This window comes from Mizuhopecten yessoensis, unplaced genomic scaffold (assembly GCF_002113885.1).
Source record: "Mizuhopecten yessoensis strain PY_sf001 unplaced genomic scaffold, ASM211388v2 scaffold4505, whole genome shotgun sequence".
Taxonomy (NCBI): Eukaryota; Metazoa; Mollusca; class Bivalvia; order Pectinida; family Pectinidae; genus Mizuhopecten; species Mizuhopecten yessoensis.
The window spans coordinates 34,500-53,104 of record NW_018405580.1 but is presented as its reverse complement, the minus strand read 5'-3'; the positions used below and the strand labels follow the sequence as shown (position 1 = coordinate 53,104).

At 34.7% G+C, this 18,605-nt stretch overlaps 1 protein-coding gene across 2 annotated transcripts in view; it reads left to right on the top strand.

The window, feature by feature from the left end:
* Nucleotides 1-18,465, top strand: part of LOC110449118 (VWFA and cache domain-containing protein 1-like) — a 29,164-nt gene extending 10,699 nt beyond the window's left edge. For both annotated transcript variants that reach the window (XM_021495754.1, XM_021495753.1), the window contains exons 9-25: nt 333-412; nt 2,006-2,141; nt 2,640-2,916; nt 3,341-3,452; nt 3,781-3,949; nt 4,121-4,257; nt 4,999-5,171; nt 5,607-5,717; nt 6,333-6,443; nt 6,712-6,811; nt 7,354-7,449; nt 9,754-9,882; nt 10,445-10,554; nt 11,404-11,529; nt 11,887-12,023; nt 14,266-14,563; nt 16,718-18,465. In XM_021495754.1, the coding sequence (XP_021351429.1) occupies nt 333-412; nt 2,006-2,141; nt 2,640-2,916; nt 3,341-3,452; nt 3,781-3,949; nt 4,121-4,257; nt 4,999-5,171; nt 5,607-5,717; nt 6,333-6,443; nt 6,712-6,811; nt 7,354-7,449; nt 9,754-9,882; nt 10,445-10,554; nt 11,404-11,529; nt 11,887-12,023; nt 14,266-14,563; nt 16,718-16,760 (2,345 nt within the window). In that variant the 3' untranslated portion in view covers nt 16,761-18,465. The remainder of the gene's footprint in view (nt 1-332; nt 413-2,005; nt 2,142-2,639; nt 2,917-3,340; nt 3,453-3,780; nt 3,950-4,120; nt 4,258-4,998; nt 5,172-5,606; nt 5,718-6,332; nt 6,444-6,711; nt 6,812-7,353; nt 7,450-9,753; nt 9,883-10,444; nt 10,555-11,403; nt 11,530-11,886; nt 12,024-14,265; nt 14,564-16,717) is intronic.
* Nucleotides 18,466-18,605: the final 140 nt, after the last annotated feature.

Genomic DNA, 18,605 nt, shown 5'->3' with positions numbered 1-18,605 from the left:
TCATGGATTCCCATCTTTTCACCACTAGTACAATTTCTATGTACAGATATATATAAACCATTTACTGTCCAGTTACAAACCAAACGGTGAATTGTCTTCAGGTTATAGACTGTTATAATGGAGAGAGAAACAATTAATTTTCTGAGCAATGCTCACTTATGTTGTTCTGAAGTTGTAAAATCTTACTTCTTTTCACAATGTTAGAGTATGTATAGCGGAGGGTAGATCAAAATAGGGTACTACTGTAACTGGCAAATACGCAATGCCATCATTAACAACATATCATAGTAAAGGGATAAGTTATCCATTTAACATGTCTTAATCATTTACAGCTTTTGATGCGACGGACAAAACGTTGTTAGAAAATATGGCTGCTCAAACTCAAACGAATCCTTCATATGGAGTAATCAAGGTTTGTGGTTTGTATCTGATATTTATAACATTACACTTTAAGCTTTACACACATGTTAAGGTACTTTCTATCTGTAAATAAATCGTACAAGTAACTGGATATATTTAACAACTATTCGTTCTATTTCAAGTGCTTTAATATATATATTACTTAGTTCTACATTAGGTAGTATGCATAAGGTTGAGTTTCTGCATTATTTGCTTTAAAAAGTATGATATTTCTGTGAACAACCTGTAATGTAATTTTGTATTTTGTATTTGTTGGTTCAATGATAATGACCTCAAGCATTATTCACCCTCTAAACATATGCAAGTTAATAGAGTCTCTCGTATGTAGGTATACGGGAGATAGGGCAATTCTATCGGAAGTTGTAGAATTTGGGTATCAGAGCAGAGGTTTCCCAAGGTCGTAGCTGTCAATCCTCCCTCATTAGGAGGAAGAGTCCCTCATGTTGACCAGAATTTACCCATATCCCTTCGAAACTCCATTATCGAAGTACATACTTGCACACACTCAAAATCTACTTCCTGTGGTCAAATGATCCCCTAGTTACTGCAGGGTGTGGGAAATTATCATAACAGGTTTGTCTGAATCAGATTCATAAAAAGGGAAAGATAAATTGAACAAAGCAGTGTCAATCACATTTCACTCATTTCTCCTTCATTGGAAATATGGAATAAGGGAGATTTCTCCCTCATTAGCGGTTTCAAGGTTGACATCTATGCTAGATACTGAGGCCAAAATCTATTCAAAGGGTAAACACTTTATAGCCTAGATTACCACTTAATGAAAGACTTGTTTTCTCTTATCTTTAACTAAAAAAAATAGGTAAAATCGACAATAAAATTCCGAATACAACAAATATTTGTTAGATAATTTATGAATTAACCAAGAACATATTAAAAAAAATCTGAAAAAAGTGTGGGGTACTTGATGCATACTATTAAATCAAGCTGCAAATGCTTTTCAAGCAGTGTACATTTAATGACGTCAGGTATCACATTTCAGAATGTCAGCCGACCTGGTACTAAACACTTAGAACTCAAACGATTTAGAACAAAAATAGAACAGGTAATTCCCAAATTTGAAATCATCAGCGAAGCGAAAGTAAGACAGGATTTCTTTAATTTCATGTTGTAAATTTTACCCGGTTAATTTTGCATACGTAGATGTGCAGACACCTTTATCTCATGTTTAGCACTCATAAAGAATACCAACTCTTTACATGGCTGCACACATTAAATTCTTGTTCAAAAACGTATATTGCTAAATCTCAACAAGGAGTTGTTTGCATAAACGCATTGCGGACAGTTTCCAATACTCATTATCTTGTTTGCTAACGTTCTGATATATGATATTATCCCTTGTCATAAGTGGTGTCATTTGTCGCCAGCTACTGTGTTCAACATGTAAGCCATTGGAAATCCCAGCTAAGAGTAAGAAGGAAAAACTCTGACATTGAGTGTTAAATGTAAACGGGCTTTGAATTTCTTTATCCCCATACCTCCATAAAATTATCTCCATTTAACATTTCAAATGGTGTTTTTTTAAGTATTGCAAGCTCACTTAAACTTTATTTTACGGTTTATACAGGGAGGCGAGTACAAGCAGATTATAGATCCTAGTCTCCTAAGAAGTTCCATGGCGTCCTACTACAACAGGTTCAGCAGTAATGAATATCGGACTGAACCTGTCTTCTCAGTACCTTATATAGACCTCTTCGGATTAGGTAAGTAACACATACAGGAGGTCTCTCTTCGCGGGCTGCCGTTTTCTTTAGATGGAGGACCCTGATGTCTAAACAAATAGGATGAAATCAATTGCATGACATTTGTGTACAGATTTGTTCTGTTTAAGTTGCGTTATGTATGGTCTATCATGTATCATTGGTACCATTAATTGACTCGTAGTAATTTTCGAGTAATAGAAGTTGGTTTTTTGTCCTTATGCATTGTTTTTTCATTTCACATATGCATAACAAAATAGGCATTAGCACATTACTATGTCTTAATAACTACCTCTTTTTCCCTCGGTATAACATTAAATACTTTATTTTGAAATCCAAATGAATTGGATAAATATATTTTCATTCCTATTGATAAGCAAACTATGTCTTTATTTGTTTGTTTTCGTTTTTTGTTCGTTTACATAATAATACACAGTACTGAATAAGACACAGAAAAAATAATAGACATGATGCCAATATGCTTATTTGGTTTCGTTTTAGGTCTGATCACGTCAGTATGTTTACCTGTGTATAGAGGTTCAGGAGATCTGATGGGTGTGTCTTGCTCTGACGTCACGATGGCGGATCTTCTCTCAGACATAACATATTTTCACGAGGGAGACTTATCTTATGCGTTCATCATAGACCAGTATGGCCGCACACTTATGCATCCTCAACTACCCCAACTCTCATCTGTAAAAGACGACCCAATCTTTGTCCACATCGAAAATCTAGAGAGATCATCTGGTGCAGCGACTGTCATTCAAGAAATGTTGAAGTATGTCATGTCTTGATATTACGATAGGGAAACATCTTTTATGAAATTGTTTCTTTGCCTAATTGAGAGTTTTATGTTCATATTAAAGTTACCGTGCCGCCATCTGTTGTTAAAAAACTGCGGTTGAAACTGAAGTTATAAAATTTCATAAATATTTTAAGTATACTGGTATGAAAAGATTTGAACTTAAGTTTATGTCAAGTAAAAACGGGCGAAGTCTTTCCTGACTAATTCTTATCTCCCTGCGCGCAAGGTTGAGGCCATGTTTACGTGTTATCATGCCTTAGCATTACGATTTAACGGAAAGTTAAAAACCTTTCCTATGTAAGAAGAAAAATAAATAAAAGTCTGTTTATCCTTTTGATAAGAAAAATGAGCGAAGGTTTGCGGCACGGTGCTTTAAAGTGGTGTATTTTTACTACAGGGGGACAACTAACAAGACAAAATTCAATTCACAACGGACGATTCCCCGTGGCAGTGTATTGTATGAAGGCATTGAGACCCGTTCTGTTATATCTACCTATGCGTGGGGTTCGGTAAGTAAAATGATTGATGTAAACCAGGTACACTTTTATTATGAAAATGTAAGAAATATACACTTTCTGTTGAAACAAAATTTTATTTAACTTTCAGTTATTAAAATGAAATGTTTTTGTTGAGATTTTTCTGTCTTACCCACTAAGTGTGAAAATTAATTGATTGATTTGTTGCGTTTTGTAGTTCGTTTCGGGTTGCCTTATTGCATACAAGTTTCATTTCAGATATAAATTACCAGCTGCGTCACCTACTCCCCTCACCACTGTTAGTAACTTGTTTTAATCTGGAGTTTGCTATATCAATTTAAAATGTATGTCCCACCCACAGGTGCCTAACAGTAACCTATCTATGGCGATAGTTGTTGGGGAAGGAGACACACTGGCTCGGCTCCAGCATATGACACCCAACGGTGACGTCTTCAACTACCACAGACTGGACTGGGACAACTCTCCCGGAACTTCCTTCTGCAAGCATTTCAACAGATATTCAACCAAAGGTATAACATTATAACAAAACTCAACCAACGAAAATCATTTTTAAAATCTGTTTTGAAATTAAGATATAAATATTATTTAAATAAAATTGACTTTATTTGTGAAAAGAATATTTATTCAAAGTCAACTAATTAACAATGTATTCTTTAAATAAATACTCTGTTTATTTGTAGATTATTCAATAACTATGTTAACACCTGGGGCATTTAAAGATCCAATTAACTACCTTAACACAGAGGAAACTAAAGCAATAGTAACAGTATATGAGAATTTTCTCCGAGGTACTACAACTACCAACCCTGGATTGAAGGTAAGTTCTCGATGTACTAAAACAATTTGAAAAATACTGTTTCCGTTGAGTAAGTCAATACCAGTCGACATGATTTGATTCTACACGCTATCGAATATAACTCAGTCTACGAATATGACTTATCATTTGCGCGATAGTTCTCGCTATGTATTTTAGTCGCCCATTTAGCGATGTAATAAGGCAACGGCAGAAAACTCATGTCAAAGCTAAATTACATTACTGCTTTGTATTTTGTTTTCATTTCGGACGGTGTCTAAAATTCACAAAATAATCTTAAATGAGTGTTCGTTAAATATGATATCAATGAAAGGGATTAACCGGTCTTGAAGACAAAATAGGTATAAAGATACTTCTTTGAGCCAATGAGTAAATAATTATTTGAAGTTGATAAAAACAATGAAATAATGACGGAAATAAAACTGACCCTACGCTCATGTGTGAGTCAAAATGTGTGGATGTGGTTTAAAAAATGCCAGAACATATAAATCGTGTGCATCATAAAAACATAAAAATCTTATCACGATACATTAAACCATTCGATCCATGTCTTTACCTATCAGACAAAAAGGCTGTGAAAACTTATAAACTGTAAGAAGTTAACCATTTTTTTTGTATCATGGAAATCTACACATTTTAAACAGAAAATCCTGTCGATAACGTCTAAAGATTTCTGAAGAAAAGCGTTAACATTTCTATGGCATTAAATTTATACAAACGACTAAACATATATTTTCATGGCAGGACTCTGTGACCAACTCCGTGACCTTGACCTATCAGGCAGAGCAGATGTGGAAGGCCAATCAGGAGCAGGAACAACTTGTGCTGTGGCGGTATATTGGTACCACTGATGGCATCATGCGGCTCTACCCTGGTGCGCAGCTTCCAAAGAATTACGACCACACCCGCAGACCATGGTACGTTTCTATAGCTTTAACTTCTGGATGCCATATGAGACAGAAACTGCATACACCCCAAACGAGAGCTGCAGGATTTGTTTACAATTGTGTTTAGTTCCCGATGTCATTTTATTTCCTTATAGACTTTGAGTTTTATATTTACCCTTACGTTTTAACGGTATAGTCATCAGCTATTCTAATTTCAAGGCATAGGTAACCAATTTAATCTAAAAAGAAATCTATATCACAAAATCTTTTAGACTGTTTACTTCTAAAGTTCATATGAAAAGGAGAATTTTAAGTTTCTACGAATTCACAGAGCTAAAACACATGTAGTAATTGAATTATTTAGGCTCGTTTATTCATTCATTGCGAGCCAAAATTTAAAGCTATCATTCTGATTATCTAACCCAACACGAACTAACCTTCATTCCTCATCATAATTAATTGCAGGTTTATCAGATCTGTTGCGCTAAAAGGGAAGATAGTTTTCAGCAGTCCATACCTTGACCAGTGGTCTTTGGGCTATGTCATTACCGTCTCTACAACCATCCAGGAAAAGAGGTAAGTAAATATGTTGTTTGAAATCATTTAATAGATCAACAAAACAGACATCTTTTAAGTACATACTATTCATTTCCGAGACATCGGAGGTTAATAAATTTGAGACGCACATGTATATCCGTAATGTAACGAATTCGATTTGATTAATTGAGACTCTATCCATTTACAAAGTGATAACCTATGGAACCTCAAGCTTATACTCAATTCAACCAACATTGTGGTTTCGGGACATATAGATGTCATACAAATATATATAATTTTTCACTGTAAAATGATATAGTAAACGATGTTGTAGTTTTCAATTGAACGACTTCGGGGGGAAATGATATAGATACGAAAAACTAATGATACGCTAAAAAAAGACGCAATTATGAAAGGAAAGCAATTGTTACTATTTAGTGACTTTGATTTCCGATTGGTTTTTGCCAAAGAACGCATGCAAAAAATTCGCAATTGCATGAAAATTTTACTTTCATCGGTATTAATTTTGATGGTTTATTCGTGAAAATAGGCCTTCAATTTGTGCAGCAAGTCTCAGATCTATGCAAAGGGTCAAATGTACTATTGCACTTTTTATTCATAATAACAGAGACTAATGTTGTACTTAATCTTCAGTACTGGTAGTTCAACGCCTGTAGTTGCTGTCGCGGGGACAGACTTCCGTGTTCCTTACATGTATCAACTTTTACTGAGCTCTTACTCTAAATGTTCAGAGACAACATACAAGTAAGTCGTTGGCGTCAATTTCTTTTCGTTGTCGATCACTCGAAACTGCTATAAAATGTTGGTTTCGTAATCGCTGTTTTGCATATTTTAAAATTTGAAGAAATAACATGTTAGATCAATTGTAAAACTAAAAATGCAAAGTAACTAACGCAAATTAGATAAACATGATAAAATAAAGACATTCCTTGCGGAACGTCTTTTACACTTTATAAACCAACGCATAGTGATGCTATGGGTGTAATGTAATATTAAGACATTTTTTTCCCAGTTGTCTGGTAGTAGATAGCAGCGGGCTCGTTGTTGTACACAAGGATTTTGTGGAGTTCACAGGCGAACCAATGATTGAAAATATGCATATAACACAAAAGGTAATGATTAGTGTAGACCAAACGTTATCGTCACATCTCAACATAAATAGTTAAATATGCATCATGGCAGAATATGTAAATATGTAAATAAACACTTAGGTATGAATCATTGCATGCTATACATTGTTGTCTAATTATGACTAATGAGGTGGTAATGTAAAAACACAAATAGATGTCATTACGGTAAAGACATGCAATTGTTGTGTTATAACCCTGATATTACAACGATACATAAATACAAATGTAAGTACATATATGGCTTAAATGTGTATTATGCCACTCTATGTGCTTACATACATATATATACTTTCATAATTGGTATCATGATAACTTGCTGGAGCTACTCATTAAAGCACATCTCATATTGCTGTCTTAGTATTTATGAATCGTTAAGACAGAATAAATACATCGGAACGTTTATATATATATAATCCTGTCTTGTGTTATATACAGTTTATAATACCTATACTGAGATACATGAACTAATTCGTGTTTTAGTGTTGATACTTTTTGAGGCTTGTAATTCCTTTAAATATTTACAGGAACCAACGATTGCTGAGGATTTGCTTAACAATCAACTCATGATAAAAACCAGTTGTCTAGATTTCGAGAACATCAAAGAACAGTTTTCTTACCGAGTAAGTGTCCATGTTACTCCTAGCTGCTCTTTTTCTTAGGTAATAACTATATATCCAAATTGACCGAATTTATAAAATAAAAGTGATTTGAGGTGTATCTAGTGTATTTTATTGGATATGCATTAGGTAGGGCTTGGCAATAATATTGAAGCATGAATATAGGAGGAGTTTCCATGTTATATGGAATTCATGAAACGAGTCTAAGAAATTTTCATTTTAGCAAGCCTCTGGCGAGCTAAACTAAAAACTTCGTGACGAGTTTCATAAATCTCATATGACATGGAAACGAATGTAAAATACTTTTTATCATTTAACTGAAGTACTGTCCTTGCATTCGTTAAAACAAACAATTACATCGTCCGTCATTTCATGAGGTGTTTTTTGTTTACATGACCGAAGCACTACTATCAAAATGTAGGTCAGATCTATCTGCGGTTTCACAAATACAGAAGTCACAAATTTCTTTTTTTTTAAATCACTCAAACAACATGGAAAGATATTTATGTTTAATCCATTTGTGCAATGTTGTGGACGAATATAGAGCTTCATCTGAAACTTTGAGAAGATTCTTAACAAAACAAGAGCAACAAATGCACACGGTTCACGCTACGTCATAGCGCACGACAATACAAAGTGTCACATTTCGTGAAAATTTCAGGTGTCAACAGCTTTACTGAGACTGACTATCACTGTGCGATTCGATCTTCCTACCTACGTCGTCTCACTGGTTTTGGAAGTGTTATGGGAGATTGTTGATAAATATTAATGCTGAAAGGTCCGCCGCAAATGTTTCTTCCAAACACAAAATGCACATTTCGATGGAACCAACTGAAAATGTTGTGTCCGCCTTATTTACTACGTAGTGCGGAGTAATTTACCATCGTGGGAAAGTGTGATGCGGTCAACCAGTCAAAATCACTCCAGGTCATCTAAGATGAGTTATGCAAAAATATGAAATGGATGTATTCACTGCATAACAGGGGAGTTATATGATAAATTGTAATACATGTAACATAATGGGCTGTAATTATAGGTACTTAATGATAAAGGATGGAACCATCTTATAATATATAAGACAGTGGGTATCAATAGAGTGCAGCACTTTGGTCAAAAGAACATTTGAGTAACACCGTGCATTGATTGACGGGGGACTGTTGAATTGAAGATAATGCTACCGGGCTATCGATCTAGTGGCAACCAAGTCAGTCATGGATGACATAGAGATAGGAACGAGAGTGTGAACTCCCCAAACCAGACAGGGGCAACTGTCATTGCCATATGGTACATCTAGTATTGTTGTTTGGAAGGGAAAAGTTAGCTTAAACGTTAGATTAGAAGTTTGTTTAAAATTGCTGCACGTGCCTCATTAGTTATGTACAATGGGTGGTACCTAATCATAAATAGATAATTTTGTATAGATTGTTAAAAGTACTTGGGGATAATTTCATAGGTAGTCTGGGAGATAGGAGTGAGAGTCCAGAGTGGAGAGATGGGGATTCGGGGTTCGGGAATGGGAGCATCTGGAGAGAGGGGCCAGGTAAGGCCTCGACAGGTGGGGCATGTGATGGCCCGGGTACAGCACCTATGCACTGTCGTTTTCCAGAAATATGTTTAAAAAAAAGAGGGCAACCACTAGATTTAAGACTGTCGCGGCCACAATGCAATCCACAGGTGTTGTTTAGCGTGTTATATACCATACGATTGAGGTATTATGTATATAGATCTGGTCCTTGACCAAGAAAGACGTTGTTTTTTTTTACCAAAAAAGTCGTTTTCTAAATTTCTCCTGACATTACTCCTGAACGCACGTTGTATGTTCTTTCGCACGAGAACACTATTTTTTCATTTATAGGTGTGTTTTTTTTCAAATATGTGAAATATTTCACAGAAGCAATACGAAATATAGAGGTCATATGTTATTTTTGCTTTAAGATACTATTATATCAGCTAACTGGTGTTATATTTCAAAGTACATTTTGTAATATAGTTTTGATCGGTTACGTTCGGTGAAATGAGTTCATGAATGATTGGTGTTAATTGTACTGAAAAGCGGGCTTGACATTTCTGTTTTAATTCTCTGTTAAATTTATGTCATGAAAAGCAGTCTTACTGTAATGTGTCAAGTTTCATTCTATGCTTTATTGATTTTATANAGCAGTCTTACTGTAATGTGTCAAGTTTCATTCTATGCTTTATTGACTTTATACATGAACGTGCCATATCTCTAGTATAATTATTTTGTCGTTTACAAAGGAGGTAATTTGCCCTTTGCACTCTTCATACATATTTTTGATTATTTGATAGATCAGTTTGTCAAGCAGCTCTGATAGGATGAGCAGTTCAGCTGGCTATGAAATACATCCGGTCGCCGATACGAACATATTTGTAATCATCAAGAGGATTCCTTCATTATCTCAGAGTTCATGTTGTACGGTGAGTTTTTTTATGTCACAATTTTCAAATGGTGGAAGTTGTATGATAGTAATTGGACCCTTTTGAAAACTCTCATAGTCTGTATTTGACATGATATATGGATACTGTTGGCAAAAGATATTTCATAACTTTATACTTTTGAAACAAAGATAACTTCATTATAGAAATTTCGACATTGACATTGGAAAATTAATTCCTTTTCTGCGGTATTTTTCTTTTAGGAGAGTAGTGAGAGGGTTTATTTAATACCTTATTTAATTATCTTAAAATAAAGATTAGCCATGCTCAAACTGATAGAATGCAGTTAATCTATTTTTATCTTTGAAGAGAATAAATCAAATAATGAGTATTTATGCTATATCTAGTACGAATGATATATGTCGTTTGCTTAAAGCAAATAATTACATTGCATGCATGTAATTAACAACAGGTCTATTCAGTCTGGTTTGGTCATACCTTTTAGGTATTTATGAACATCGTCTACCATTATTTAGACATATTCTTGTATCGCAATTTTAAGTGTTATGTATTTCATCAAATTATTTGTTTATTTGTTTTACAGTCCTATGGCGTTTCTCCCGACAAGCGGCTGTGTGGTACAATATCCTGTGACTGCCTGTGTTATAAACAAACATTTTTCAACTATTGTTTGGACACGTATCCATTATTGAGGTATCATCCATATTCAAACTTTGTAATGCTACCCAGATAAAGGTGTTCTATAGCTATGCCAAGAAGCTTAACTGAATGCCAGCCAATTTAATGTTAGTATCATGTGTTAAATTGACAATTATGTTTTTTCATAATCAATATTTTATCTTTGTTTACAATGATTTTATCCTTATAATAAGGAGCTTTTCCATTAACAGATCACACCCTCATTTCAGTTATGAGCATTTAAGATAAAGGAAAACTATTTTTTTCCTAATAATTTAGACTATTTTGAATCTTACTTTTAGGGCCCCTAGCATCATCGACGAGTCCTGACGAAACAAAAAAAAACCGTAAACAATAAACAACAAAATACAACAAAAGATTATATTTTTCCTTCTGTGTATATTGCCAAATTGGGAAGGTGCAATGACCTGTTTGTATTACGATACAAGGCTGTAAACTTTATTGGTGGATTCTTTAGTCCCCGAGGTTTGCTGTAGCTTTGGTGGTCACAGTTACTCTATACATCTAATTCCATTCAAAATTAACCAATATTCATTTAATTTTTTAATTCATAATTCAGGGGTTTTACGACCCCTAGCATCACCGACGAATCCTTGGACGAAACAGCTGTATAATGAAGTGTCTTACTGTTTCTTATGACGTTTAAAAGGTGCAACCATCTATGTGTGTGTGAATGTGTGTGTTACATGCATCTCTCTATATGAATATTGTCGTTTTCTTTTGCCTTCGAGTTCTTTTTCATTTATAAGTTCGATTTGCATAGCCATAAATATTTCAGTATGCTCAAGGAACAAGTCAGTAGAATATAATTTAACGTCCTTAAACTTTGCAACTGTATTGTAGTGACACTGCCCCCACCTGCAGCCCACAGCCTCCCGACCTATCAACTGAGGGCCTGGCAGATACTGATCGGGTAAAACACCTTGGCATCTGTTTTGATGCTCAATGCTCAGGAAGATCCACGAAAGGGTGCGTCTGATGTTTTACATATAATTGATTCGGTTATAACAAGTATATTACTTTTGGAATGTACTGTACTGCATTGGGTGTAAGCTTAAACAATGTTGACAAAACATTTTTTGTGTGATAGTAATTGTTATCATACACCAGATATTTCCCATTTTAAATGTTGTTAAGACCTTATTATATTTGAACCAATTATGGTTATGTGAGTATTCTTATTTTGTCGTCAAACTGTCTGGTAAAAATTGTCCCAATGTACTTAAACGAACTATTTTTAACAGGAGAAATACATTTCTTCATTCAACTCCTTGACCTCTGATAAAATCATTTCATTGAAATGTGATTTTCAATATCCTGTTACAGAGGATGTCACAATGTGTCGGGCTGTAGCTGGTGCTACCTAGACAATGTCAACGATGCTCTAAGTAAACCATTTTGTGGAACAGTTTACACTTGTCAACATGGAGCTCTTGCAACAAGTGATCCTAACTGCTCTGGTAGTAAGTGAATTTTATTACTAATTCGACTTTTTACCTTTAAAAGCGCTTTATAAAGCTTTAAAGGGTTGATTTCCTCGAAAGTTCGGACGAGGTTGATAACGACCATTTTCTGACAGCAGTTTACGGAATTATGCCCCTTTTTCAATTTCTTAAACGGTGTCCGTTTCCTATCTCATACCTTCATAGGAAGTTTGTACACAGTGCAAGCTCGAAAGAGTTCGATAGCCACCATTATCCAACTGTAATGTACGGAACGATGACACTTTATTCGATTGCCGACACGTCGTTTGCTCAATATCTCGGGAGTATTTTTCACCCGATTAACTTAAACCACATAAGCTTGTACACTCACCATTGTCTGATCATAATTAGTGGAGTGTTATCACCTGGGTCAGTGTAGTGAGTGTAATCACATTATCTAACCGTAATTAACAGAGTTACTCCCCATGGTTTCATTAATGCAAGCCTACATGCATTCAGTAATGTTTTGATGCACTCATTGTCTAACAGATATGTTGATTTTTCTCTTCTTTAACATCAAACATCCAAACATATTTCACATAAAGCTGATTATACCGCTTTCCAGAGACCTAGATAATCTTTTTACTAGGATAAGTGATTCTTCCCTTCACCATAGTTAACTTAACTGAATTAACCGTCAGCGCCCTCTATGTGTCTTCTTAAATATGAAGAAAGTACTTAACACCAACACAGGTAAATGCTATGTACTTGAAATGTGTAAAGACTGTTTAAATCTTTCGATCTTTGGATTTTGTTTTTAAGTGAAATCAGAAACTGCTGCTTTTCGACAAAGACCAGGATAAAACCAATATTAGTGAATATAAGTCGGACATAATGTGTTTAGACTCATTTATCGTATCGATAAGTTACTAGTCTTATACCTGTCAACGGAAAAAGATGTGACGTTATATTTTTATTTAGAGAAAATGTAATGGTTTCTCGTTGACTGTCATATATATTTTTAATGAGTATCACACATGTGGAAAACGCAGGTCTATTCTGCCATACGATTGTAACGCTATTGTGTTCAACGGAGACACCATTATATATTCTATATAGTACGGGGATTAGTAGTCTAATCTTTGGTGTTACATCTTATTAACCTTACGCTTGACAAGAAGGCTGGACGGAATTATAAATGGGCACATTTTAAGCCTTTTTATTTTCTTGCAAGATTTGCTGACAGAATTGTTATTTATATATTAATACCTTACCATTGCTGACCCGAGGAATTATTTCTCCTTAAACATCAAACATTCACAAATATTTTATATATTTCAAAGGCAGCAAAAACTGGTTGTTCAACGTATGTTGGTCGTTTTGTATACCGCTTCGTGGTGACCTTGATAATCCTTCTTCTGGCATAAGTGATCCTTCCCTTCGCCATATTTAACTTAATTACTTTAAATGGAGTATCATCTATGGAAAATTCGTGAAATTTTGATTGGTTCAGCGATCCTTTTTTTGTTTAATTGCGTAATGCCAAATGTGCCTATCAGGTACAGGGCGCGGAACATGTCATGGTTCATGTGTCATCATCTCCCGAAGTGCCAGCAAAGAACGATTTGTGTTGATACGCTGGTCTTCGTTTTTTTTCAAGTTCTGGGGCCTCATGCACTTAACTTATTTAGTGTGTCTTAATTGAATGTTACAAGTGCTACTTTCCATACCTTGAATTGACGTTATTAACGTTGTGTGATTACTGATATTGATGATTTTCTGACGCGTTTCTGTTGCATTTTTAAATTTTTGTGCACTCAATTACAAGTGAGATTTCTCGCACGTGGGACTTTTGCGTTGTGACTGTTAAACTGATCGAGGTATGGAAGTTTTGTTGAACATTTCCACACTGCGACAATTTCCACTTTAACGGTGACTAATCCGAAATTCGTATCGATGAAATATATTTAATATATTTTTTTCTAATTTGACTCTTTGTAGCGTAATCATAAAGCAGTTCATAAAAGTAATTCAAATTATTGTCATATATAATGTGCACGTTCCTACTATCAAGCAAGTCAGTTCAATTTGCGAAAATCCTCTAATGTGTAGGTTAGTCATGACACTCACATTGTAAGTAACATTATAAATGCGTTTTTAGTTTTAGTGATATAATGACATTACATTTCAATACTCACGTGCGAACATTCGAAAGTAAGCAAACCACCCTAATATATTGTTCAATCATAGATTAACGGTATAAACATTTAATTGTTTACAGATTCCTGCGGGGATGAGGATGGAGGAGGCAGTGGTGGTATCATTGCTGGTGTGATTATTGCTATCCTTATCGTATTAGCTATAGTAATAGGAATAGTATTATGGAGGCGGAAACAAGCTGGAGCTAGCAGCAGCTCTCCTAGTCAGATAAATGGTGTTGCTAACCCTGCCATGTCAACATCGCCAGCTCCATCCAATAATGCACAGCCAATGTCAACATTTGCATCATGGGAACCAGGACTGTCAGCACCCCCTATGTATCCTCCTACATATGAAGAAAGCACTTCACACCAACACAGGTAAATGCTATGTACTTGAAAAGTTTAACGACTGTTTAAATATCTCGATCTTTGGATTTTATTTTAGTAAAGTGAAGTCAAAAACGGTTGCTTTCCGGCAAAGATCAGGACAAAACCAATATTAGTGAATTCAGCTGTACTCTTCTCATTTATCGTATCGATAACTTCCCAAACTTATACCCTTCAACGGAAAAAGGTGTGATGTTTTATTTTTATTCAGAGGAAATGTAATGGTTTCTTGTTGAATACCATAAATTATTTTTATGAAAAGTTCTTTTTACACGACCAATATGAGTTTCTTTGTGACGTTTCGATGACTAGTACGGTATGTACACTGTCACCGAAAGAACTTTTCATAATCCATACTTTCAAACCTGAAGAAAATGTTTAGGAATAACATACATATTTATTGAGTATCACACGTGTGGAAAATAAATGTCTAATCTGCCATACAAGTGTAACGTTGTTGTATTCTACGGGGACACTATTATATTTTCTATGTATTCAATTCTTAAGCATTTTGACTGCAGATAAAGTACGGGGATTAGTAGTGTCATCTTTGGTGTTTTATCTTATTTAACCTAACGCTTGACAAGAAGGCTGCACGGAATTATGAATGGGCTACTGAACACATTAAAGCAATTTTTTTTTCTTGCAAGATTTGCTGACAGAATTGTTATTTATACATATAAGCTACTTATTCAATCGTCACTCATCTGCATGTGAATTACAATCGTCACCTATGAATGTAGTAAATAGAAAGTACTGTTATGGCCGGTCAGTATAAAGTTACCGTCTTTAACCTACATTACATTGACAGAATTGTTGGATATGCTATCAATTTATAATAAATATGTTAAAACGAAACTGCAATTCAATTGTACCTGTCATACACAGTCAAGGTCCACTTAACTTAAAAAAAACTTTAAATTAGAAATGATTTGAATCGAAACTGACACATCTCTCCTTTTGAAAATGTTATCGGTCACAGTGTTATTTTTCAAACGTAATTAAATCGATGAAGTCCTTTTCGATTAATGTCAATTCGTATTTGAATCAAATTAGCTGCTGCAGAAAATGAATATAAACGACTTATCATAGTAGACAAAGAAGTTAAATGAAGGTGCTGGACACACTTGAAACTTAGGAAAAGGCCATGTTACGTGACGTTGATCGCTTGTGTTAATACTTTGGTGGCGATATTAAGTAACATTGGATGACTACTCAACTGGTCTACATTTTGACATAGAAATGATCTTTCATTGCCCGTTTCCGTGGACACTGACTTTATCGATGAGCTTCTGTTTTCCAGAACCCACCAGAAATTGTTTACTCTCTTTTGTACGAAGAATATACATTAGTTGCAGATTCATTTTAAATTATTATAGAAACCATATTTTTGCTGAGGACTTTGTAGAGGATATCAATGGTCTCCGGGTTCTGCAGAATGAGGCGAGAAGACACAGGTTTTACCATCTCTATAGTGCCGTAGAGTCACGCATCAACGAGCTGGAAGGGCCGCCCCAGTATATAGAACTATACTAAAGTGCAATATGAAAATACATGTACAAATATGTGACATAGACCATATTATGCTAGTATTAGTTTAAATTGTTAATAAAATATCAGACAAAGGCCTCTGCTTCATTTTGTTACCACATTGAGTTGTCATGGCAACATCCCGCTAGCATAACATGTTAATAAATACTTTTGTGATTGGCGGGATATATGTTCTCAAACCTATTTACTGGCGTTTAATCGTACATTTCCACATTTTCACGTGTTGAAATTATTGCATCAGATATATAGTTTATAATGTGTCAATGTGTTCACTTGTACATTTTTTGGCACTGATTTAGTAATTGCAAAATAAACGAAATTATGAAAAGCTCAAAACATTCCACTGTTTTAACTAGATAATGTATTTCTCCATTCTCCGGATGCTGTCGTCAATGTCTGAATATAGTTCTAGTGATGGACGCCTTCACATAACCCTTCGTATGTGTTGCTAAATTATTCATGATAAATTTGTTTTTATCACTCATACTATTTCCTTAAGAGATTTGCTTGTTTTAACTATCACCAGAGCTGTTTGAATCCAATTTTCTTAAATAATGTCATTTTGATTGCCAAACTATTATTTTCTCTATGCAGGGGTGCTGCTCCCGCCTTCCAGTCCTACCCAACCAAACAGTGAGGAAACTGTGTGTACTAATAATCATTCGTGTTCTTATGTACTCCAATACAGAAAATGAACAAAACCTTCGTCATATGATTTATCCTATATCCCTTGTTACGGAGTAAATATACCCATGTTATATGTAATTGTCATGTACTACCGGTTTAAAATGACATCAGTGATATGTATTTGTGTCGTAACCTGTAGGTCTATTATGACATCCACACCAAAATTGTGTCTTTGAAGTCGTTTGGTATCACAGAAGTCGTTTGTAGACAAAATTCAATCTTGTGTATGTGATAAAAGGATTTAAGTTCATTTTCATTTCATGTATATGTCATGAAACTTGTCCTGAAATTTTCATATCAACTCTGCCAAATCTGTCAAAAATGCACATTTCTATACATTTCATTGGACGTGAATAAGACGCAATGGATATCCAAAATGTCTTAAATAACGGTTACAGACAATGTTAAGAAATACTTTGAAGATGACACGGATGTAAAATTAAGTAAGATAAGATGCCTTATTATGGTTATACATACGATAAGACAGAAAAGTGGTCTTTTTGTCAGTTTACCGGATCTTACAATGAATTCACAATCAATCACAAATATCAGCCATGTTACTGACATCCAACATTGCAATATCGCCAGTGTAAAAGATGGTCAACAACGGACTTCATCGTTACAGGCCTTCAGCAGTATATACTCATTTGAATGGATGATCAATCATAATTTTTTGTTGTTACGGATGTCATGAGTTGTGTCTAATTGTATCCAATACGGGTGTTATGAGTTGTGTCTAAATGTATACAAAGATGAATTAGACTGAATGTCATCGGCATATAATAAAAGTGTGCAGCGACAATAATTCTGTCAAAAAAAACGTTGAACATTTGTTAGTACCCATGTACTGCTGGTGTGGTGAATTTTGTATGCTCATTAACCTTATCACTAGGATACCTATCATGTATGTTCTGGAGAGAAAATTACATAACGCTTCTTTTTTGAGGTGGAGATGTTTATTTTGAATTAACTGCTTGAATGATAAGCACTCTATAGTCAAACACATTTGACAGTTTTGATATACATGTAATCATTGTAATTTAACAAATTAATTCATCCCTGACAACGTTTAAGGTTAAATTGGTTTCGTGTCAATCATTAACATGGCCATTTTAAAAGTCAAAAACAATGTCACCGTGTATAGCTCATACAGAAGATACATATACATGGTATTCTAATTCAACAGCAGAAATGTTTGTCAACAGAGAAACGTTTTATTTCAATATCACAACGAAAGTGTTTTGTGAATACCTTTAAATTGATTATGTCTGTTCACGAACATTGCCCAGTATGTAGAAATAATTATGAATAATGTTAATTTATACTGTTATCATGTAGAATGTTTGAGGTATATTTGTCATATGTGTACTATAAGTATTACACAAAGAAACGAAAAAAAGACATGTTTGCAAATTATTCTGTTATGAAATCACTGGCAATAATATGTAAAGAATCCTTGTCCCAGTCTACCGGTGTCCTCTTTACAGTAGCCTCCCCTCTAACTTCCGTTTGGCTGTAACTGATACAGGAGAGCCATGACTCTTTGGTTGACCAGGTAGCTCAATCGATTAGATAGTATAACAATCTAAAGTCCACGGTTTGAGCCCGGTGTAGCCCCGCTGATTTTTTACACTTAAAACACTGCTTATACATTTTTATTTCATTTTATTTCTCATAAAAGACCTTATGGTAGGGCCTTTTTTCAGAAATGATTTATCAAAGCTATAGTCATGCAAGAAACAACAGTATCCAACACTTAGTCACAGTTTTGTGCAGTGGTAAGGGGATCATTCAT